Genomic DNA, 26,987 nt, shown 5'->3' with positions numbered 1-26,987 from the left:
CAGTCGAGGGCACAACTCATTTCAGAATGTACTCTGAAAAGCCCTGCCTAGCGTTACACCCCAAAAACAGGGAAGCATGATCTTCAGTTCTTACCTCACGTTGGTGCACCTAAAGTCTCTCTAGCGTTTATATTCCAAAACGAGATGCTTCCTGAAGTCAGAAATGAAGGTCAAAACCATGGAGAGCTCCGTAGATTTAGTGTTATGGGCCATTCTAATCGGCCCTAAACAAGGAAGTGAACGGCAGCAGTGGCGTGCACAGACATTTAGAGGGGCAGGTGCTCAAGTGAAAAAAAGGGCACCTTGTGCAGCGAGTGGAACCGGCCGGTTGCCTTAATAGTGTGACATTTATAGATTTTGGGGCCTAAATAATATATTAGAAACCTTTTATCAATAATTGATCAATGTCACCATGGTACACATACTGTACACTTGTACAGTGTACACTGTACCATTTTTATTTATTTTTAATAATCAAAAGGGCACATTTGTCCAGAGGGAAAAGGGCAGGAGGTGCTCTGGCACCCATGTCTATCTGTGCACGCCCACTGAACGGCAGTGCGTGTATACAAAAAAATACAATGATTTATTAAAAATAAATTATCAATAAAAAAAGACCAAAGGCTTTGATTCTAAAGACGTGCATATGCACGTCATTAGCATAATTAGTGTTAAATGGTTAATATAGCCTAGGGCGATATGTTGGCGTCTGTCCGTCCGTCCGTCTGTCCACCCACAAGTGTGCACGCATTTGTGCAGGTGTGGAGGATTACGCACTGCACTGCATGCACTCATACTCACACACTGTCAATCATTTAAACACACAGTTTAACAATGTGATATTGTCCACGCACACGCGCACACACACACACACACACACACACACACACACACACACACACACACACACACACACACACACACACACACACACACACACACACACACACACACACACACACACACACACACACACACACACACACACACACACACACACACACACACACACACACACACACACACACACACACACACACACACACACACACAGATCTGGCAGTCACTCAATATGTGGGCAGCATTCTGTTAATGGTCAACAGCCACTTGGCCAGCCAGACGTGATTTAGTCACTGAATGGGAACTAACAATGTTATCGATGCTCAGATGACCCGACAACATTACGCAGTCCCTCCGGACTGCAGATTATATCGGCCACAAACAACATGCCATTAATACACAATACACATACTCATTAACACGCTTTGTGTTCTGATGTGGATGGCAACGGATCAGCGGGAAATATGTTCTACTGTATACGTTACGTAACAAAGAAGAGTATAAAGTATATGAACAAAAAGCGCCAACACACGCGCATGTGTGTGTGCTGTGCACTTGTGTGTGTGTGTGTGTGTGTGCACAAAGGCATGCGTCAGTGCTCCAAGGGAGCTAGCCCCTCGTCCAGGGTTTAAATTGCTTTTGTGTTTGGATAAGTCTCCTCATTAAGAGATACCGCAGGAACACAGCATAAACTGTGATTACACTGATTAAGAAGGGAAGAGAGAAGGGCACAACAATCAGGTTAACTGAGGGGGAACAAAAATGCAATTAGCTCACATTAAGAAACTCACATTAAGAACTAATGTTTAAGAAACTCTCCCTTACAGAAAACAGTTGAATTAGCTCAAATTAGATATACTCTCGCTATCTCTGTGTCTCACTGTCTGTATCTCTCTCTCTCACACACACACACACACACACACACACACACAGGTTCGTTCCACTGTATGAAGATGCAATCTGGCACCTCTCATCACATCCTAAACATACCCCATGATGCAACGTCAGAACACCTCTCATCACATCCTAAACATACCCCATGATGCAACGTCAGAACGCCTCTCATCACATCCTAAACATACCCCATGATGCAACGTCAGAACACCTCTCATCACATCCTAAACATACCCCATGATGCAACGTCAGAACACCTCTCATCACATCCTAAACATACCCCATGATGCAACGTCAGAACACCTCTCATCACATCCTAAACATACCCCATGATGCAACGTCAGAACACCTCTCATCACATCCTAAACATACCCCATGATGCAACGTCAGAACACCTCTCATCACATCCTAAACATACCCCATGATGCAACGTCAGAACACCTCTCATCACATCCTAAACATACCCCATGATGCAACGTCAGAACGCCTCGACTGGAAACATGTCCTAGAACAACAACTGCACCAAAATGCTAATCAGCTTGAGGACTTTCCAATGATGAGGACTATAGAAATATCGAGCTAATTAGTAATTAGGGAAGGAGCTCATTCATTTTTACGATCACCTCATCGATCAGGCTTATCGAGCCAGGTTCTTATCGAGCCTGCTATCGAGCATTTTCTATTATTTTGTGGAAAGACGGGAGACAATACATTCTGAACAGAACTATAGTATCTTTTACTAGGGCCTTCAAATACAGTACTTTTCTAACAGATGGAAGGCAATTAGGCCTTCACTAAATCCCACCCCAAAAAGCGATTGTCCAATGCCAATCCAAATAGTTTAGCAACGGTTGCAACTTGCTATGCAGGTCAAGCTTTCTTCGCTGCAAACATGCCTATTGGACAAGGATGGGTTGGGGAGGGACTTAGTGACTAATTGACCTTTTTACCAATAACAAACTGTTAACTGTTAACTGGAAACTGGAAACTGTTAACTGGTTAATATGTGTACAGTCACTTTAAAAGCATAACCTGGACAGCGCTGGTTGGCAGGTATCAATACACTTTTAGACATGTTTGTACCAGCATGGATGATTAGATTGTTTCAACATGACGCCATGGGCCGCTATGCTCGTTAGCAGGCTTGATAAGCCCAAAGATTATTGATAACGGGTACTCAAGCTTGTTATCAGATTTTTTCGGGTAACGGTTATCGAGCTACATCCCTAATTAGTATAATTAGAAAATAATAATAATAAAAATATAAATCACTTATTGAAAATATGTTTGTGACCCAATACTTCAATATAAATATTGTCAAAATATAGTGGGGATGAGTATTGGTGCTGTAGCAAAAAATACTTACACAAGGTTTCTGATAAATAATTATACCGGTATAAGTTATAGCTAAATAATAACTAAGAGGGTAAAGGTGCCTTTTAGAACAGTAACAGTCCAGGACAATACAAAACCTTGCCATATTAACACAATACTATGAAGTCCACAATCCATCCTGGATGGCATCTACAGTAGTTTCATCACAATATCAATAATATGATCAATATAGTATATACCAGACCGAACTGCTTGGTTTATCAGACAGACAGACAGACAGACAGACAGACAGACAGACAGACAGACAGACAGACAGACAGACAGACAGTACAAATGATAAAGGAAAACAGTGCAATCTAAAGAGGTACAAGAGGAGCAGAGCGAGCCCAGCTGCAGCTGACGCTGTGATGTTCTGTGGGTGCTGACAGCTCCTGTAGTGAAGCTCTCCCACACCTGACACTTCAATGGACCCTGATACTGCTGCTGCTGTGTGTGTGTGTGTGTGCGTGCATGCGTGCGTGTGTGCCTGCGTGCGTTTGTTCATGCGTGCGTGTCTGTGCACAACACAGAGAGGGAGACAGATTGAGACACAGAGACAGATGGAGAGAGGGATGGATGTGGATAGTGTACTGGTCTTCTAAACACTGCTGCTCTGGCTAATTAGCACTGAAATAATCAATCCAATTAAAGTTTTTATTTCAATGTAGCTTTTTTTTATTCGATCAAATTACTGTGTTTACTGTGTAATTTGGAGAGAGAGAGAGAGAGAGAGAGAGAGAGATGAATAATTGATCTGTCCAGCAGTTGTTTATGTTGAGTTTACTAAACATGTATAAAAGAAAAAAAGAATATCCAGTTTTGGAAAAATAAAATAAAAACCACATTATGACGTTACTTTTTAATAAGACCAAGTTGAAAATATGAATCAAAATATCAATACCAATGTGGCCAATGTTTGACTTTTTTCGGCAACTCATGCTTGTAAGTCGTTGTACGTGTGTGAGTTTGCATGTGTCTGTGCGCGCGTGTGTGTGTGTGTGCGCGCGACTGCGCGTGCGTGTGTGTGTGAATGAGCTGCCAGTCACATATAATTCTATCTCTTAATTCAACAGCAGAGTCAAGTCAAGCAGACACAGCACAGCAGGCTGAGTGGGAAGCAGAGTGTGTGTTTGTGTACATGTGCGTACATGTGTGTGTGTGTGTGTGTGTGTGTGTGTGTGTGTGTGTGTGTGTGTGTGTGTGTGTGGTCTCAGCTCTCCATCTTTCAATTTGCGTGCGTGCGAGTGTGTGCGTGCGGTAGCACCCCCCCTGAGGTGAGACCTAATTTAAAGTGTGGAGATGAACATGGTCTCGCTGTGAGAGGCAACCTTGACACACACAGAGAGAGAGAGAGAGAGAGAGAGAGAGAGAGAGAGAGAGAGAGAGAGAGAGAGAGAGAGAGAGAGAGAACGAGAGAGAGAGCTAGATAGAGATAGAGACAGAGAGAGAGAGAGAGAGAGAGAGAGAGAGAGAGAGCTAGATAGAGAGACAGAGAGAGAGAGATATAGAGACAGAGAGAGAGATTTAGAGAAAGAGAGAGAGATAGAGATAGGGACAGAGAGAGAGAGAGAGAGATGAGGGAAAAGGGCTTTCTATATAATTAGAAAATCTGTCAAAATTAATATTCCAATTCGTATTTGGCTGAAAATGTTCAAATCAATTATTGAACCAATTGTATGGTAGTGAAGTGTGGGGTCCCCTGGCAAATCAGGAATTTTCAAATTGGGACAAACATTCAATTGAGATTATTCTCACAGAATTTTGTAAAGAAAAACTCCAAATAATGCATGCAGAGTGGAACTTGGCCAATTCCCTATATATTAACATCCAGAAAAGAGCATTCAAATTCCATAAAGCATCTTCAAAATAGTGACCCCACCTCCTACCATCACCAGGCCTTCAAATGCCAAGAGGAGAACATGAGCAGGAGTCAGGTGGTCCTGAGTTTTACCCCCACCACCCCTCCCCTGACTAAAACAACCTCCACCACCACCCCTCCCCTGACTAAAACAACCTCCACCACCACCCCTCCCCTGACTAAAACAACCTCCACCACCACCCCTCCCCTGACTAAAACAACCTCCACCACCACCCCTCCCCTGACTAAAACAACCTCCACCACCACCCCTCCCCTGACTAAAACAACCTCCACCACCACCCCTCCCCTGACTAAAACAACCTCCACCACCACCCCTCCCCTGACTAAAACAACCTCCACCACCACCCCTCCCCTGACTAAAACAACCCCCACCACCACCCCTCCCCTGACTAAAACAACCTCCACCACCACCCCTCCCCTGACTAAAACAACCCCCACCACCACTCCCCCATGACTAAAACAACCTCCACTAACAAAATGCAACAAGACAATTATATCAACTATTGGAAAAACACAACAAAACCCCAAAGTAAATTAGGCCCTCAACCAAGAATACACAGTGGCACAGGGGTGAAAAAATGGGTTACAAAATCGTGGGATTAAAAAATAGAATAAAAAAAATAAAAATAAAAATAATAATAATAATACACAGTGGCAAATTACCAGGAACAGCTCCCCTCCGTGCGTGTGTGTGTGTGCGTGCGTATGTGACTCACCGGGTTGAGCAGCACAGTGAGGAACAGCTCCCCTCCGCGGATGCTCTTGTCCAGTTCTTTGGGCCCACCGGGGTACTCCTTATAGTAGATGGTGTGGGTGAACAGGCCACACGTCTGGCGAGGCAACACCTGTGCACGCACACACACATGCACACGCACACAAGATGTAGGTATGTGAGCACAACCAATGCAGTGTTAAACTGTATGCTTCAAACAACACATAATGGCATGTGGTCAGGTTTAGGTTTGGCTCAGGGAAGAGGACGCCCCCTGGTGGCCAGGTTTATGCATGGCTCTACCAGTAAGACGCCCTGAGGGAAAGGTTGCGCTGAAACAGAGCTTCTTATACGGCACAGTTGAGAAGCAGGAGTTTAAAAACTATTTAATCTGGTGTCAGTGAGGTCAGATGTAGAGTTGCTGGCCGGCTCCATATATATATACAGATCTAATTATGTCAAAACCACGTATGGCTATAATCCAGGGTTTTATGAGGTCAGTGTCGTGACCTTCATATATGGAGATCCAGGTGATGATAGTCAACGTGTCACAAGGCGTGACGGACTGCCAAACCTTCAGGAACGCGTCACGAGGCGTGATGGACTGACAACTATATATGGAGGCGTGAGTGACGGACGGGTTATGCAGGTTTTCATAGTAATCAGTTTGTTTTTTGTGAAGAAAAAAAGCCATAAGAGACCCTTTGGTTGTACCGTTTGTGGCAAAAGCATGTCAATATCTAAGACCACACACATGCAGAAACCCTTTACCTGTACTTGGTTGAGGTAAAAGAGCGCTCAAACTGTTACCACTTTCACCCTGACATCCATTATTGTACACCGCAGGCATGCAATCATTGGCTAGATTTATTATTAATTATGTTTTCCCATTACTAAAAACAACTGCGGTTCCATAACCAGCTCACAATGAATGCGGCGTGTATTTCAGTCTGCAGGAACAATTACGTCAAATCAAGACATAAGATACGAGGCCTACAAGGGAATGTAGTTGCCATGGCAGTCACAGCCGCAGTCACACAAGACCAGAAATAAAGTATCGCATAATGAGAACGCACCGCTGGAATGGAAGAGACAGACTCCGGTACACCAGACATTATTTTGTCATTAGTCATTAATTTTGTCCATGGGGGATAAAAGTCACATGATGACACGACAATTTAATTGTGAATCATGCATTGAAACATTGAAGCGAGAGGAGAGGAGAGAAGAGAGGAGAGGTTTTACTTTTTGTTGTAAACTCCACGTCAAAGCAGAACTCTATGAAATAGAGAGCTATGTAAGCCTGTGTAGAACAGATATTGGTTTTGCTATAAAACAACGGCAGCAGTGAAACGCGCGCACACACACACACACACACACACACACACACACACACACACACACACACACACACACACACACACACACACACACACACACACACACACACACACACACACACACACACACACACACACACACACACACACACACACACACACACACACACACACACACACACACACACACACACACACACACGATGAAAAGGCCACTGGTGCCACAGACACTCAGCACTATTTCACCAAACCAATTATCCATACGGCTATAGCTCAAACTGATATAGTACATTTTAAAAACAAACGCGCACGCACACAGTCCGATTTGCTATGATATGGACAGCTCACTGGATGGTTTTCAATCTGCCGAAAGAGACACAAGCACCAATTTATGACCTCGAGAGAACTTCAAGTCCTACAGAGAGCAAACACAAAACAAAGACGTATACCAGAGAGAGAGAGAGAGAGAGAGAGAGAGAGAGAGAGAGAGAGAGAGAGAGAGAGAGAGAGAGAGCTAGAGTTAGTGAGAGAGTGATAGAGAGAAAGTGTGTGTGTGTGTGTGTGTGTGTGTGTGTGTGTGTGTGTGAGAGAGAGAGAGAGAGAGAGAGAGAGAGAGAAAAGGGGAGAGACGATTAGTAATGATTTTTGTTATGCTTGGTGTCGCACGCCCAATTCAGAGTTTCAAGCTAAAACTGTTGAAAATCTGTCATTTTCTGCTTAACTTTATTATATATTATTATGACAAATAATAAAATAAATCTACCTATAAGGGGTCGTCTGTCAACGTTGTGCTCCCACAACCAGCTATACGCATTAACAGGGTCCAGACTCCATCACAACCAACTATAGGCATTAACAGGGTCCAACTCCATCACAACCAACTATAGGCATTAACAGGGTCCAGACTCCATCACAACCAGCTATACACATTAACAGGGTCCAGACTCCATCACAACCAGCTATACACATTAACAGGGTCCAGACTCCATCACAACCAACCACACATTAACAGGGTCCAGACTCCATCACAACCAACTATAGGCATTAACAGGGTCCAGACTCCATCACAACCAACCACACATTAACAGGGTCCAGACTCCATCACAACCAGCTATACACATTAACAGGGTCCAGACTCCATCACAACCAGCTATACACATTAACAGGGTCCAGACTCCATCACAACCAACTATAGGCATTAACAGGGTCCAGACTCCATCACAACCAACCACACATTAACAGGGTCCAGACTCCATCACAACCAACCACACATTAACAGGGTCCAGACTTATGGCAGAATAATTTTTACAAAGTACAAAAACAATAATAACAATAATATTAATAATCCTTCAAAATGTCAGCTTTGTTTATTCGATGGCATGCAGTACAACAGAATGGATGTCTAATTTGACAAGATGTCAAGCGATAAGAGCATAGTTTTAGGGGCTGATGAGAGAACTGACAAACTGCTCAGCCTGTTCTTCCCTGCATGTGCGCACAAATAGGCGCAGAAACAATGCTAATTGGGAATGTGTGTGTCACACATGAAGGGCTCTTTGTCAGTAAGATGCATGCTGTTGTGTGCTCTGAGATAGCAGCTGACTGACACAGCCAGAGAGTGAGTGTGAGAGATAGAGAGGGGAGGGAGGGAGGGAGGGCGCTAAAACCAACCATTCTCCTCTCCTTGTTGTCGTCTTAACGAGTGATTGATAGATTATTCATCGCTAAATGGGGATGTATAATTGTAAAAAGGGTATCCATTACTTACAGCCTGTCACATAGTTCACGTCTGTGTGTGTAAAAAAAAAGCGCGCGCGCGCACACACACACACACACACACACACACACACACACACACACACACACACACACACACACACACACACACACACACACACACACACACACACACACACACACACACACACACACACACACACACACACACACACACACACACACACATGGTGAATCCATTAAATGTGAAGCTAAGCATGCATTGGGGAGGTCTAAACATCTCCCACGCCCCAAAAGCCTTATTTACTGTACACATGCACTCTTTTTGACTGTGTATTAAAGAGATATTTCTCACGTTTGGGGTAATTTTAGCGTCTACTCTGGTTTTTGTGTGCACACCAGAGTTAGTTTTCAAGTTGCATGATTCAGTATTTAGATATTTAATATTATTCACATTCTGTCCCTTTACAGTGTAAAGGGACAGAATGTTGTTTATTATTCTGAGTTTGAAGTTACAATGGGTGTAAAGTTTACACCCATTGTAACTTCAAACTCAGAATAATTTAAATCACCCATCCTTGGTTCTGGCCTTCTAATGTGTTTTATCAACAACCTTATTATAGCAATAAATGACATTGGAGCAAATGACTGTGCAGGTTTATCCTTTTTCTTCATGGAACCTCAACCAAAATGTGCATATTCTATTCGTTTTTTGTAGAAAGAAAGAAAGAAAGAAAGAAAGAAAGAAAGAAAGAATTAATTTGGGGGGAGTGTCTGATAAAAGATTATATCAAATATCTAAATACTGAATCAAGCAAATAAAAAAACGGCCTGGGGTGCACTGCACACAAACAGCCAGAGTTTAAAATGACCTCATGCTTATTTGAAAGTGAAAGATCCCTTTAGATTGGTGGTAGCCAGCAACGCTCATAAATAATGTTGCTTTGCATCTTGCTTTCATTTTGTCGCCATCAGATATTTAGGTTCATATTCAGCTGCACACAGCAGCACTAGAGCCAGACTCTTATATGGGCCGGCTGATATTGCTGATATTGGCTTATTGCAGATGTTTATATCAGTATGTAGACATGCAGTATGCTGTCTGCAGTGGAGAGAAGACACATTGCAGCACTGCACATAATTATCCCTGCAAGACCCACATATATTTATACTTCAACCTTACTACTATAGTACTGCTACTTTGTACGACTTATCAGAATAAATTGAAAAGGTTTTATGAAAATGTTATAAATGGTGCATTTATATATATGCACATTTATAATAATATAATAATAATAAATGAATAATTTACATTTGGGGGATATCTTTCACAATAATAAATAAAACATTCTAGACATTATAATGATCACAAATATATATATTACAGCGATTTTACTTACTTTTTTCAAGGTTAAAGGTCATAGGTTAACTATGTTATTAACTTGCACAGAGTCCATATATATATATATATATATATATATATATATATATATATATATATATATATATATATATATATATATATATATATATATATATATAAACATTTTTTGGCTAGAGCAGCTGCTCGTAGCTGGTTAATGTGGGACAAAGTTTTGTGTTTCAGGGTGCTACATTGATGCCCTAAACTTTATCATACAAGAGTGTAGTGCCGGGTAGTGACAGGAAAAACAAGTAGGGAAAACAAAATGTTACTCTTTTTAGTTTTACTCGTTGTTTGCTCTATATCTTGCACTCTTTATTCTATACCTTTGTTTTCTGTGATTGCCGTTATGCCATCTATGCTGCAGCATTGTCAGGAAGCCAACAAATATGTACCGCCCTGTACACAAGATGTAACAACAAAGTACAAACTGGAACCTTGTTTCACTGAAACGTGGCTTAACCCATGATTTGACCCCCCAGTATTAGGATGTTGATATTCATTCATCAGCCAACACTCCCCACTGACGATAGTACCCCCCCCCCCCCAGAGAGGACTATAGGGCCTTAGTCCTACTCCTCCTCCCAGCCAACACTCCCCACTGACAGGTAGTACCCCCCCCCCCCCCCAGAGAGGACAGCATAGGGCCTTAGTCCTACTCCTCCTCCCAGCCAACACTCCCCACTGACAGGTAGTACCCCCCCCCCCCCAGAGAGGACAGCATAGGGCCTTAGTCCTACTCCTCCTCCCAGCCAACACTCCCCACTGACAGGTAGTACCTCCCCCCCCCCCCCCCCCCCCCCCCCAGAGAGGACAGCATAGGGCCTTAGTCCTACTCCTCCTCCCAGCCAACACTCCCCACTGACAGGTAGTACCTCCCCCCCCCCCCCCCCCCCCCCCCCAGAGAGGACAGTATAGGGCCTTAGTCCTACTCCTCCTCCCAGCCAACACTCCCCACTGACAGGTACACATGACATGCATGTCATAATTTGACCCCCCAGTATTAGGATGTATTAGGATGTTGATATTCATTCATCAGCCAACACTCCCCACTACCAGGTAGGGGAGTGATTTGCAACACATTTTCACAATTTTTCAAAAATAGCTCGTAGCTTGTAGATCTGCTATTTTTCAATAGCAAAAGTATAACGTAATGCTTAAAACACCAAAAGGCGTTCCCGTCCAGGATGGGTTAATGATACGATTGTCAGTGATTCCGTCCGTATTCCAGGGTTCAATGAGAATATTAGACTCGAACCGAGACCTTGAGGTAACGGAGAACGAAACGGGCGGGGTGTATATTTGTGATATATTTGACGGTTGGTGCAAAGACTACACACTCAGAGACTCCTATTGTTCAAGGACTACACACTCAGAGACTCCTATTGTTCAAGGACTACACACTCAGAGACTCCTATTGTTCAAGGACTACACACTCAGAGACTCCTATTGTTCAAGGACTACACACTCAGAGACTCCTATTGTTCAAGGACTACACACTCAGAGACTCCTATTGTTCAAGGACTACACACTCAGAGACTCCTATTGTTCGGGGAAAAACATTTAGTCCGTTTTAACCTGCCAAGAGAATTTTGGTCAGATATTTATCGTCTATATTCAGCCCCGTGTGAATATGAAGGCAGAATATGAAGGGTAATATATGTATCTATGTACAGTATTAGACTTGCCCCCAAGTTCATACTGTCAGCAGGACTGTCAGCGACTTTCAACGGATGTTCGCTTAAAACAGACACTGCCCAAATTTCTATCAATACGTGACTTGCCCCACAAGACGTGAAAACGTGATTTATGCTTTGGGAACATAAATCTCAATCGGGAGAGAGAGAGAGGGAGAGAGAGAGAGAGATGTTAATTAATAGCATGATTCATTTTGATTCAAATTTTGCCAGCACATTTCAGCAAAAAGGTTGTCATTTCACATATAAAACGAAAATCGTACTCAGGACCATATATTTAAAACCTATCAATGAAAAGAATAAGCATACAATCCCAAAGTGCAGTGCATTAAAACTGAGCAGCATATTAAAAAATATAAAAAACAGCTAAAGTGTCTTTCATACAGTAGGTACAGTATAGGTTATACTGAGCGTGTATGTTGTCACGCCTCTCTCCATGGTGCTGAATAAGCACACTGCCAGGGCCATACAGTCAGTCACCACAACTCATTCCAGATTTACCTCCAAATATGCTTACAACATTTATTTCAAGAAGTCAAATTCAAAAAAAGTTTAGAATATTTATTATCTTGATTGATCATCCACTGCCACGTCCATGCAATGCGTTCCAAGTGGTCAATTCCAAGAATGGAATAACAGACTATTAATTTGGATTGCCTTAAAGTCAGTGCTAATGCTTTGGTGTGCTTTAGAAAATGACCTTTCTGCCAGATTTTAATGTTTAAATTTAGTTTTTACGGGTGGCTGTTATATATACCGGGTTGTCCGGGACTGCATGCTCTTGTGCCAAACCAGGCAGCCGTAAGAGCTGCACATCACTGTAGTGTAGGTCATGATAGGGAATGTTTAGAATGTAAGACCTAAACATCACTGTAGTGTAGGTCATGATAGGGAATGTTTAGAATGTAAGACCTGCACATCACTGTAGTGTAGGTCATGATAGAGAATGTTTAGAATGTAAGACCTGCACATCACTGTAGTGTAGGTCATGATAGGGAATGTTTAGAATGTAAGACCTGCACATCACTGTAGTGTAGGTCATGATGGGGAATGTTTAGAATGTAAGACCTGCACATCACTGTAGTGTAGGTCATGATAGGGAATGTTTAGAATGTAAGACCTAAACATCACTGTAGTGTAGGTCATGATAGGGAATGTTTAGAATGTAAGACCTAAACATCACTGTAGTGTAGGTCATGATGGGGAATGTTTAGAATGTAAGACCTGCACATCACTGTAGTGTAGGTCATGATAGGGAATGTTTAGAATGTAAGACCTGCACATCACTGTAGTGTAGGTCATGATAGGGAATGTTTAGAATGTAAGACCTGCACATCACTGTAGTGTAGGTCATGATAGGGAATGTTTAGAATGTAAGACCTGCACATCACTGTAGTGTAGGTCATGATAGGGAATGTTTAGAATGTAAGACCTGCACATCACTGTAGTGTAGGTCATGATAGGGAATGTTTAGAATGTAAGACCTAAACATCACTGTAGTGTAGGTCATGATAGGGAATGTTTAGAATGTAAGACCTGCACATCACTGTAGTGTAGGTCATGATAGGGAATGTTTAGAATGTAAGACCTGCACATCACTGTAGTGTAGGTCATGATAGGGAATGTTTAGAATGTAAGACCTGCACATCACTGTAGTGTAGGTCATGATAGGGAATGTTTAGAATGTAAGACCTGCACATCACTGTAGTGTAGGTCATGATAGGGAATGTTTAGAATGTAAGACCTGCACATCACTGTAGTGTAGGTCATGATAGGGAATGTTTAGAATGTAAGACCTGCACATCACTGTAGTGTAGGTCATGATAGGGAATGTTTAGAATGTAAGACCTGCACATCACTGTAGTGTAGGTCATGATAGGGAATGTTTAGAATGTAAGACCTAAACATCACTGTAGTGTAGGTCATGATAGGGAATGTTTAGAATGTAAGACCTGCACATCACTGTAGTGTAGGTCATGATAGGGAATGTTTAGAATGTAAGACCTAAACATCACTGTAGTGTAGGTCATGATAGGGAATGTTTAGAATGTAAGACCTGCACATCACTGTAGTGTAGGTCATGATAGGGAATGTTTAGAATGTAAGACCTGCACATCACTGTAGTGTAGGTCATGATAGGGAATGTTTAGAATGTAAGACCTAAACATCACTGTAGTGTAGGTCATGATAGGGAATGTTTAGAATGTAAGACCTGCACATCACTGTAGTGTAGGTCATGATAGGGAATGTTTAGAATGTAAGACCTGCACATCACTGTAGTGTAGGTCATGATAGGGAATGTTTAGAATGTAAGACCTGCACATCACTGTAGTGTAGGTCATGATAGGGAATGTTTAGAATGTAAGACCTGCACATCACTGTAGTGTAGGTCATGATAGGGAATGTTTAGAATGTAAGACCTAAACATCACTGTAGTGTAGGTCATGATAGGGAATGTTTAGAATGTAAGACCTGCACATCACTGTAGTGTAGGTCATGATAGGGAATGTTTAGAATGTAAGACCTGCACATCACTGTAGTGTAGGTCATGATAGGGAATGTTTAGAATGTAAGACCTAAACATCACTGTAGTGTAGGTCATGATAGGGAATGTTTAGAATGTAAGACCTGCACATCACTGTAGTGTAGGTCATGATAGGGAATGTTTAGAATGTAAGACCTGCACATCACTGTAGTGTAGGTCATGATAGGGAATGTTTAGAATGTAAGACCTGCACATCACTGTAGTGTAGGTCATGATAGGGAATGTTTAGAATGTAAGACCTAAACATCACTGTAGTGTAGGTCATGATAGGGAATGTTTAGAATGTAAGACCTGCACATCACTGTAGTGTAGGTCATGATAGGGAATGTTTAGAATGTAAGACCTGCACATCACTGTAGTGTAGGTCATGATAGGGAATGTTTAGAATGTAAGACCTAAACATCACTGTAGTGTAGGTCATGATAGGGAATGTTTAGAATGTAAGACCTGCACATCACTGTAGTGTAGGTCATGATGGGGAATGTTTAGAATGTAAGACCTGCACATCACTGTAGTGTAGGTCATGATAGGGAATGTTTAGAATGTATGACCTAAACATCACTGTAGTGTAGGTCATGATAGGGGATGTTTAGAATGTAAGACCTGCACATCACTGTAGTGTAGGTCATGATAGGGGATGTTTAGAATGTAAGACCTGCACATCACTGTAGTGTAGGTCATGATAGGGAATGTTTAGAATGTAAGACCTGCACATCACTGTAGTGTAGGTCATGATAGGGAATGTTTAGAATGTAAGACCTGCACATCACTGTAGTGTAGGTCATGATAGGGAATGTTTAGAATGTAAGACCTGCACATCACTGTAGTGTAGGTCATGATAGGGAATGTTTAGAATGTAAGACCTGCACATCACTGTAGTGTAGGTCATGATAGGGAATGTTTAGAATGTAAGACCTGCACATCACTGTAGTGTAGGTCATGATAGGGAATGTTTAGAATGTAAGACCTGCACATCACTGTAGTGTAGGTCATGATAGGGAATGTTTGGGAAGAGTAGACTATATGAACTGCTATGTTAACACATTCCAGACGTTAGGAAATACGAGGCTGCTGTCCAGACTGAGTAAAACAAAGTGACAATACAAATAATAATAATAATAATAATAACAATACAAATCCATGGAACGCAGTGAATCCGGCTGAAATCCAGGATAGAATGTTTGCTTCAAGTGCTCATTTCCTCAATCAACCCCCCCACACACACACACACACACACACACACCCTGCACGAGCGCGCGGCTGTCGGCCAGCGCGCCCGAGAGCGTGCACTGCACATAATTCGGCGCCTGTGGTCACTACACTGCACTGGAACAACAAAGTGTCTTTGATCGAGCAGGAAGCATTTGTAAACTGGCCATTCACATCTGTGTGTTTCCTGTGAGAACCCAAACACACTCGCTGTTTGTCCAAGAAGGGAGAAAATCACAGGCACAGCACAGATCACCATCCAGGGCTCCAGACTAACTTTTTTCACCACCGTCCCGGAACCGTCCCAAAATACAATTTGAACCGTCCCGAAGTAAATGTATACCGTCCCGGGGAAAAAATGTACAAAAAGCACCACTCAAATTCTGAAATTAATAACTGTATTCCTATTGTAATAGAAATACAATTAAGCCAAACAAATAATGTACTGCATGTATTGAATACATGCAGTACATTACTTGTCTGGCTTCATGTTTCTTCTGCAGATACACTGATTTAGTCAAAATGCTCCCAGATGAAAAATAGGGCTTGGTTAAAAATGTTAATCGAATTAATCAGAGGCTTTGTAATTCATTAATCTAAATTAATCACATTTTAATCGCATATCAATATTCGACCTGAGAACAGTGATTTTTATTTTCAAATGGATTTTGTTATTTTGGTGTAGGCTACTTTATCAAGTCCAACAGATAACGTGCAGCAATGCAGGTATATGAATACTCAAATGTCTATTACATGGTTGGCATGAGAAAACAAATAAAAACAACTTTATTAGGGGGAATACTAAGACGAAGGATCAATAAATAATAATAATAATAAATACAATCAATAAAAACTGTGGAATGAGAGCGTTTTGGTTTTGGTGTGTGCATTCCACAGTGTTGGGGCAGCAATTCCAGAACAATCTGAGCATTAGAAAACATCTGTTGCTTCAGATGATTATATACCAACATATTATTTAATGTCGACGCCAGCTAGCAAGCCTAGCATGGAAGCTAACGTTAAACGTTGGTGTAGTGTATAGCCCCATGTCCATATGGAACCTTTCTGTGACACACAACCATGGTCTTATCCACGCTTCCAACCGATAGTTTTTCAATCTAAATGTCTCATCCACGGGGAAAAAGCAATATAATTCCTATGATTCCGTTGGGTGAATGTAGTGTGTGCGTTGTTGTTGTCAACGGGAGGCATACTAGTTTGGTCCGACAGAGCATTGGTTGACGGCACGGAGAAATTATCATGCTGCTCATCGCTGCACACGAAATGTGCATTTTCAGTGTAAAAACTCCTCTCGTCCCGAAACCGTCCCGGATGAGATACATTTACGTCCCAAATAGATATTTTACAGTCCCCGGGACGTCGGGACGCCGTTAATCTCGAGCCCTGACCATCACACCTTTAACAGGCACAGCACAGATCACCATCACACCTTTAACAGCACAGATCACCATCACACCTTTAACAGGCACAGCACAGATCACCATCACACCTTTAACAGTTCACAGGCACAGATCACCATCAAACCTTTAACAGGTCACACAGATCACCATCACACCTTTAACAGGCACAGCACAGATCACCATCACACCTTTAACAGTTCACAGGCACAGATCACCATCAAACCTTTAACAGGTCACACAGATCACCATCAAACCTTTAACAGGCACAGCACAGATCACCATCACACCTTTAACAGTTCACAGGCACAGCACAGATCACCATCACACCTTTAACAGCACAGATCACCATCACACCTTTAACAGGTCACACAGATCACCATCAAACCTTTAACAGGCACAGCACAGATCACCATCAAACCTTTAACAGGCACAGCACAGATCACCATCAAACCTTTAACAGGCACAGCACAGATCACCATCACACCTTTAACAGTTCACAGGCACAGCACAGATCACCATCACACCTTTAACAGCACAGATCACCATCACACCTTTAACAGGTCACACAGATCACCATCAAACCTTTAACAGGCACAGCACAGATCACCATCAAACCTTTAACAGGCACAGCACAGATCACCATCACACCTTTAACAGTTCACAGGCACAGCACAGATCACCATCACACCTTTAACAGCACAGATCACCATCACACCTTTAACAGGTCACACAGATCACCATCAAACCTTTAACAGGTCACACAGATCACCATCAAACCTTTAACAGGTCACACAGATCACCATCAAACCTTTAACAGGCACAGCACAGATCACCATCACAACTTTAACAGGTCACAAATTAACCTTCAAACCAAGAAAAAAAAAAGATAAAAGATGATGAAAAGATGAAGATGATGAAAAGATGAAGGCATAAGTGTCCTAAAAAAATATAAATATCCGTATCGGAAATAAATTGTAAAATCGGTCAAAATCAAGTGATCGGGAGCAAAAAACCCAGATGGATGACGCGTTTCACTATTTGATTGTCTGTCTCCTCACCATGACGGTGTTGTGGCTGAAGCCCTTGTAGATGGATTAATGATAATAATGGTTTGCATTTTTATAGCTCTTTTCTATGCACTACGTGCCTACTCAAAGCGCTTTACAATGGCCCATTCATTCCTACAGTACATTGGGAGGTGAAGCGGCGAACAGTCGACGCCAGCGTCCTCACTTCCTACATTCACACACCAAATGGTGGCAACCACTGGAGGCAATGTAGGGTTCAGTGTCTTGCCCAAGGACACTTCGACATGTGGACAGGAGGAGGAGACAGGATTCGAACCGCCAACCCATGGATCATTGGACAACCTGCTCTACCTGTGGTGCGTGTTTGAGGAGGACTCACCGTGATGTTGTGGCCAGTGTTGTTTTTGGCAGCACATTTTGATTTTAGTTTCTTGAAACATTTTAATTTAGTTTTAGTCACATTTTAGTGTTTAGTCTAGTTTTAGTCGACCAAATATCATAAGATTTTTGTCGACTAAATCTACAGGTCATTTAGTCGACTAAAATGTATTTTGGCAGGCCTTGAAGCCGTCATAATGGCAGATTTTACATTTGCTGAAAATAGCCGATCTACAAGCTCTCAACGCTGCGACGCGTTGTGAGCTTGTAGATCGGCTATTGTAAAATGACTTTACTGGATCTCTTGTCCACTAGTCTCCTTCCTAACATTTTGGTCTAGTTTTGATTTGTTGACGAAATCGACAGTATATTTTAGTCATCATAGCTTTAGTTTTCGTTTAGTTTCCATTTAGTTTTCGTCAGTGAAAAAAGTTAGTCGACGTACATTTTCCGTCATAGTCCAGGAAAACAAGCCCTTGTATAGGTGAGGGGTGCGTGCGTGTCTGAGGATCACTCACCATGATGTTGTTGTGGCTGAAGCCCTTGCGGTAGCGTGCTGGCTTGAGGTGCGGGTACTCCTCTGTGCTGGTGACCCGGATGTTCCACACACGCCTCCAGGCCTCGTACAGCTGCATGTGCACCGGGTAGACGCCAGAGTGGTGGGGAGCCACCGCGTAGCCCATGTTCACTGGGATGCCGTGCTCCTGGGGGGGGGGGGGAGAAAGAGAGAGAGAGAGCACACATACACATTTAACATCTTTATTTGCATTCACATTTGTGATCTGACTATTTTACTGACTAACTGAGTGAACAGTGCAACAGTGACACGTGGTGGTCAACAAATGCTATTGTAGTAGTCTGTTCGGTACGGTTACACTAAAAATCAGCTTCCCATCATGCACCTGTGCACGGTGTGAAGCTCAACAGTGCCACCCTAAAAACACACACACACACACACACACACACACACACACACACACACACACACACACACACACACACACACACACACACACACACACACACACACACACACACACACACACACACACACACACACACACACACACACACACACACACACACACACACACACACACACACACACACACACACACACACAGTCATTGGAGTGGCTCCACCACTCAAAAAGGGTGCCTTGGCCTCGTCTTTTTTCTATATGAACACAGGTGGCTTACATTTGTAATCAATAGCATCATTAAAGGCGTAGTGAAACGGAAATGGTGGACATTTTATTTTGAAGTTTCAGACGGTTTCAAGTTGAAACACCGCTATGAAGTTTCTGAACCGTCAGGGGATGGGACGGTCACGGTAGCTAGGGACAGTAGCTATGCTACCCAGGACAGCATGGAGTGTTTGTTTACAAGTCAGTTAGTCGGCCAGCTTTACCAGTTTAATAATGAATTGCATTTTTATAGCGCTTTTCCAAGTGCTCAAAGCGCTTTACAATGGTTCATTCATTCATACATTGGGACACTTATGTGGCTTATTTCTACCCTATAATGTTTTCAGATACATATTTTAGTGTGATGATTAAGTTGAAACCGATTAATACACTGTCTGGATGTTATCTTGAATGGGAATTAAATAAATAATAACTCATAACGGGTGAGCATCATTTTTATTGGCTTTTATCGATGTGGGCCTCGACACGTCATCACGCAGCACGTTTTCGTTTTCAGGAAGTAATACAAAATATTTTTTATGTATATTATATGTTGAGAATTTGTCCATTCTTTTGGCATCCATTGTTAGGTATGCCCATATGATGACCACGGATATGGTCTAAAAGTGTGAAAACTTCCACACACCCACACACCACACACACACACACACACAGGAGGTCGCCTGGCTGTTATGAGCACATAAACCACACGGATGAAAAGATGACAGGGTCAGAACAGTGTTTATACACGAGCGCGCGCACAGACACACGCATACACACACACACAACCTGACCTTGTTTTTGGACAGGGCTTTGGTGGGTGTTGTGTTGATGTTATGATCCTGGCCCTGGGCTTGGAATGAATAAAAGAAGAACTTATTTTTGTGTGTGTGTGTGTGTGTGTGTGTGTGTGTGTGTGTGTGTGTGTGTGTGTGTGTGTGTGTGTGTGTGTGTGTGTGTGTGTGTGTGTGTGTGTGTGTGTGTGTGTGTGCTTGTGGGGGGGCAGACAGACAGAGAGAGGTTAGGATGGTGGGTTGAGAGAGAGAGAGAGAGGGTGGGCGGAGAGGCAGAGAGAGAGAGAGAGAGAGAGAGAGAGAGAGAGAGAGAGAGAGAGAGAGAGAGAGAGAGGGGCAGAGAGATAGATAGAGAGACATAGGCCCTCATTTATCAACCGTGCGTACGCCAAAATATGGGTGCACGCCGAAATTGCCGACATTTTTGACATTTACCATTTCCGCCAACGCTTGAAATTGAACGTGACAACGTGCAAAATCCACGTTTGCTCCTCAGCTGGCGTACGCATTTTTTTCTTTTCTTACACAAGCGGAGCAGCATTGTCTGAACTGCTGACACTGTCACAGGCATCTAAACATATGTTTTCACTCCTAAAATGTTAATATAAAACGGTATGTGTATGTAAAAAACAAAAGAGAGATTTCCAACTTTACAAGTAATTAAAATCGCGCAATTAAAAACAATATAACATGTTTACAATGTATTAGTTTGTGCTTAATCAAACACTTGTTATGCGAGCGCACTTGTGAGATGATTTTGGAGCGCATGCGGACGCGGTGATGCGGCATATGCGATTATGATATTATTATTTTTTTAAAGGCATGAATGGACTGCACGCCTTTATTTCCAAGTGACAATGACAAGCATACAATACAGCTTGCCTATTTGTAGTAAGTACTAGCAGGCTATAGGCGTAAGGGGCTTAATCATTCACCATTTATAAGTGCTTAGACAGTTTTGACAGTTCAGATAAAAGCGAGATCATTTTCGGGGGTCGGGAGGACGGGACCGCGGCGTGCGTCGCCAACACATACCAGCGCAAGCGGCAAGCCTTCATCCATATGTTTATGATTCGTTCATCAATGATCAAATCACTACATAAACGTTGATTGTGAGCTGCCTTGACGACATGATAGCCTATCTCTCATGCAGGCATGTCACCCACAGGACTTTAATATCACAGCAGTGCGCAGTATCACGCCTTCGCCGTGCACTGCGCACGAATGGGTAAAATTAATATAGGCCAGCCTACAAACTAATTCCATTCATGGCGATGCGATGTCGATGTGTCATGTATATGCGTGCATGCGTGGACATGGCAGCAAAGCAAGCGAGGTGAGAGGAAAACAGACAGGGTAGGCCTACAACTTTATTTAATTCATGCAGGTGTTCGTTCTTTATTTAACAAGACACCAGTGGGCTTGCAAGTTGCGTGTGCTTCTGCGTGTGTGTGTGTGTGTGTGTGTGCATGTGTGTGTGTGTGTGTGAGAGAGGTGCGTGAGGCGGGCAAGGCACGGGAGAAACCTTTTTTCCATGGTTTCCATGGTTCCCACAGGTCGTAAACATGTGTTCAGTCGCAAAAACGAGGGCGAGGCTTGATTTCATAGGGCGTGCCAGATAGATTTCAGCCGTCACATTTATTAACGTCAGAACGAAATTATGGAAGGATCAGCTGTTTGCGATCACTTTATAAATGCCGTGGCGACGTGGGTGTACTACGAAACCTGCACTCGAATCTGTGGCAGATTTTACACTCGATTGATAAATGAGGGCCATAGAGCGGCTGTAGAGGTGGCTCATGCTGAATGCACCACCAGTAGACTGATGGTGTTGTCCTTCGCTCTGACACACTCCTACACACACACTGTCACATGTGAGCATCAACAGTCAATGGGTGGGGTGGGAGGGGTGAGTGATTGTGTGTGTGTGTGTGTGTGTGTGTGTGTGCCTGTGGCGTGCATGTGTTTTCTTTAAGAGATGAAGTTGGGGCATAACACTTTACGATTGCATTCACCTTCAACCATGGAGGCTATACAGTATGTGATGCTACATTACAAGAGCCCATAGAATTAATGAAAACGCACACACACACACACACACACACACACACACACACACACACCCCCCCCAATCCCCCCCCAGAAGGGGGGGAATTGTCTTTCCCAAGGGGCCAAATGAGAAACAGAAAATATAGTGGATGGCTGGGCCGAAAGGCTACAACTCAATTATGCATTAATATCAACTTTATTTCTATATAAAAAGCAGTAAATGGCACTGTTTTGTCAAGCTGGTGAGAGTATAGGTTAGTATTACTACTGTACCTCTGACTTCAGTAAATAAATACTTAGTAGTCCATATTTTTGTTGAAACCTCTGCATTCGGCATCCACCTTTCTTTTTTTTTGGCACGAGCGGACATGTTTTACTACAAAAATACTTTGTAACATCACACATCAAAAGGGCACCTTCGAAACTGGCCCCCGTAAAATCTGAATCTGAACGTCTCTAAATGTTGTGATGGATTGAACATGGTGGACCCTCTTGTAAACAAGTGTAATGCTTTATGGTGTCGTCCACACACAGTTGACAGTTTTTATATCGAGTTGTGCTTTAAATGTACTGTAATTCTGCAAACTGTTAATAAATACTTCAATCAATCACAGTGACCTTCGATCACTATCCTTGGGTCCAAGTAGACATTTGTGATAAATATCAAGAAATTCCCCCAAGGCGCTCCTGAGTTCAACACACACACACACACACACACACACACACACACACACACACACACACACACACACACACACACACACACACACACACACACACACACACACACACACACACACACACACACACACACACACACACACACACACACACACACACACACACACACACACACACACACACACACACACACACACACACACACACACGATAAAAGCTTTATTAGAAGCGATGTGAAAGAGTCCCTGCTAATATATATACCACCCAACCATTAGTATCTGATTGCTTGTTTATTTCCCCCCCCGAGACCTTGCAGTCTCTGTCATTAACCCATTTAGACCACCTGAGGCCCATTCTAAAAGATAAAAGATAAAAACCCTATGTTTCTGTGTCAGTGGTTCTCATTCGTTTTCACGTCAAAGACCCCCAGAATTATCTTTATTTGGCCGCGGACCACCATCTGAAAATATGTTGTTCAGGGGACCCCCCAGAAGCATATATATATATATATATATATATATATATATTCAAAGATTTGCGCCACATTTTCAAGATTCTTCAAAGAATAGCAGACCTGGCTACAAGCTCGTAGCGCGGCACTCAGTGCTGCGCTGCAAGCTTGTAGATCTGCTATTTTTCAACAGCTATAAGTATAACATAATGCTTAAAACACCAACAGGGGTTCCCGCCCAAAATGGGTTAATAGCCACCTTGACGCCCATGTGGGCAGACCAGGATGGATGTGATCTGCCACAGATGAAATGATGATTAATAACCAGCCGCAGCCTCGGAGGGCTGTGAGGGACGGACAGAGTAATTATATATGCACAGTAAGAAAAGAGAGAAAGAAAGCAGAGAGATAGAGAGAGAGCGTACTGTACACCTCGGTACAGGAGAGACGGAGGAAGTGACAGAGAAAGAGACAGAGACACGGTGTGTGGTTTCATAAAGACACACGTCGTCTTTCTGTGCATGAATATGCATTGTGTGAGCTTGCGCGTCGTTAGTGTTGTGTGCGTGTGAATTTGTGCAACTGAGGTGTGTGTGTGTGTGTGTGTGTGTGTGTGTGTGTGTGTGTGACTGTGCGTGTGTGTCAGCGTTGTTTTCGTCGACTAAAACTATGACGAAAAGTGTTCGTCGACTACCTTTTTTCACTGACGAAAACTAAATGGAAATGGACAAGAGATCCAGTATAAGTCATTTTACACTTGCATGCTGAAAATGGCAGATCGGCTATTTTCAGCAAGTGTCAAATCAGTCATTATGACGGCATCAAGGCCCGACAAAATACATTTTACTAAATATCATAAGATTTTAGTCGACTAAATCTACAGTTGATTTAGTCGACTAAAATCTTATGATATTTAGTCGACTAAAACTAGACTAAACACTAAAACATTCCAGGTGACAAAAATGTGACTAAAACTAAATGAAAGCTATTCAAGAGACTATGACTAAAACTAAAATAAAATGTGCCACCAAAAACAACACTGGTGTGTGTGTGTGTGTGTGTGTGTGTGTGTGTGTGTGTGTGTGTGTGCGTGTGTCCGTGTGTGTGTGTATCTTACCAGAGCGAACTCCTTGTTGAGGACCATCTGTTCCAGGAGCGAGGACTCGTTGTGGAAGAGGTGGGGCTGCATGTGACTCCACATGTGCGGGAACCACCAGAAGTCATCCACGTACTTCAGCAGTACATCGTCACCCTCGTCCTCCTCCTCTGTGCCTACACTCGCACACACACACACACAAACAGCACGCGCACACACACAAACAGCACACACACACACACACACACACACACACACAGAAATAATTAAGTTAACACTCGCCGCATGTCTGTGACCATGGTGATGAAAACCATGGCGATAGATGACAGCGCGGCGTGGTGATGATTATCTGTGTATATTTTTTTCTTGGTGTTGTTTATAGCTTTCAAACCGCTGATACGTTACAGACTTAAACAATTATTATTATCCGAGAGAGAGCAGAAAGTCAATGCAATCCATCAGTGCGACCACAACGGGCCTTTATGAAAGCTAAATCGCTCAGCTGCCTGCAGGCCCGCTGCCTCGTACACACAGAGCTCAGTGTAGAGAGGGTATATGGGCCTGGGAAGTGGCTCAGCGGTCCAGGCACCTTGGCCCGGTAGTCCAAGTCTGACAGTGTGCCGTGCAGGTTCGACTCCCAATCCCGACGGCCTTTACTGCATGACATGTCACCCCATAGACATATAAACGTAGACGACCCCTCTCCGGCTCTGGAGCGTATGTGTTCAAGGGAGGGCAAAACATTCCCAACATTCCTTGCGAAGTCCCGCGGAATGAGTGTGCGTCACAAAGCGCATGTTCGGGTCTGATAAGTCAGAGGACTTGGGGCCGCCGACCCCAAGTCAGATGGGGGTCGGCGGCCAATGTCATATATATTTGGAGTCCTTGACATGAATATGTTTGAGAACCACTGACATAGAAACATGGGTCTTTCAGAAAACTCAGGATATAGAAGACATTTTTTTCAGGCCGAAATGGGTTAAAGTCCCATACCAGCTCAATACATACCGTAATTGTCGGCCACATATTTCATTTCTAAACCCAATACTGGCTTTAATTATGTTTTAGATTTGGATGTTTAACATCATCCCACCACCAGAATCCGAATAGGGTCGACGTGGTGTCTGGTTGATAGAGACATACAGTACGGTTTCAGTGGTTAATAAGACGTACATTTGAACTTTACTGTCTGTTAAGTCAATAATGTCTCCTCCGGGGGCCATTTTCGGCCAGACTTTTCAAATCAATTGCACTTTCAATTCATAAACTATGCATATGATGCATAATACATACAGTACATAGTAGTCTAATGGCTTACTCGGAAATCAAACAAACCGTGGTAGGCTTTATGGTCAGCGATGTTAAGTATTGAGCAGCCTGAAAATGCCAGAAAATGGTTTAAATCTCAGGAACAGCAAACTACACTTCAAAATGCTGAGTGCAATTATAAGTTATAACTGACAGTGTAAGAGTGGCTACAGTAGCGAGTGATGTGTTACCATGTTTTTGTTCTTGCTTACTGTAAATCTCTCTGGATTAAGAGCGTCTGTTAAATGCCTAAATTGTAGTAGGATTTGTGTATAAATACATGATGAATTATAATCTCTGTCTTGGTAAGCATAGAGATTACTGCCTCGTCTGTGGTAGACACTCTGGTATTCCACTGGACACTCATAATAATCCTCTTGTCAGATACCATATAAACATGAACTCACAGACAGACAGACAGACAGACAGACAGACAGAGAGACAGAGAGACAGAGAGACAGACTACCTGTATGGTAGAACTTTCCAGAGAAGCCCAGGTTGAAGGTAAAGTTAGAGATCTGAGAACGCAGCTGGTCCTGAGTGTCACGAAGAGCCTGCAGAGACAGACAGAAAGCAAATATATATGACATACTGCATGATAAGTGCATATCTCTGCTGTCGGGGGGAAACCACCTAACTCCAAAAATGACATAACTGCAGCAAATGCGCAGTTTGCGCACACACCTTCACGCACAGATAGAAGAGATAAATCACTCAGAGACAACTAAACCTCATGTTCTGGCTGTGTGTCCCTGGCTGTGTGTCCCTCTGTGTCCCTGGCTGTGTGTCCCTCTGTGTCCCTGGCTGTGTGTCCCTGGCTGTGTGTCCCTCTGTGTCCCTGGCTGTGTGTCCCTCTGTGTCCCTGGCTGTGTGTCCCTGGCTGTGTGTCCCTCTGTGTCCCTGGCTGTGTGTCCCTCTGTGTCCCTGGCTGTGTGTCCCTCTGTG

At 43.0% G+C, this 26,987-nt stretch overlaps 1 protein-coding gene across 2 annotated transcripts in view; it reads right to left on the bottom strand.

Moving 5' to 3' along the window:
* ndst3 (N-deacetylase/N-sulfotransferase (heparan glucosaminyl) 3) overlaps window positions 1–26,987 on the bottom strand; it is a 63,223-nt gene that overhangs the window by 22,792 nt on the left and 13,444 nt on the right. For both annotated transcript variants that reach the window (XM_080757650.1, XM_080757649.1), the window contains exons 2-5: window positions 26,509–26,596; window positions 24,756–24,910; window positions 18,996–19,181; window positions 5,704–5,832 (exon numbers count right to left, since the gene is read on the bottom strand). In XM_080757650.1, the coding sequence (XP_080613776.1) occupies window positions 5,704–5,832; window positions 18,996–19,181; window positions 24,756–24,910; window positions 26,509–26,596 (558 nt within the window). The remainder of the gene's footprint in view (window positions 1–5,703; window positions 5,833–18,995; window positions 19,182–24,755; window positions 24,911–26,508; window positions 26,597–26,987) is intronic.

The sequence above is a fragment of the Protomyctophum bolini genome (genome assembly GCF_963924005.1).
Source record: "Protomyctophum bolini genome assembly, chromosome: 3".
NCBI lineage: Eukaryota > Metazoa > Chordata > Actinopteri > Myctophiformes > Myctophidae > Protomyctophum > Protomyctophum bolini.
This window is presented reverse-complemented; position numbering and strand designations above follow the sequence as displayed.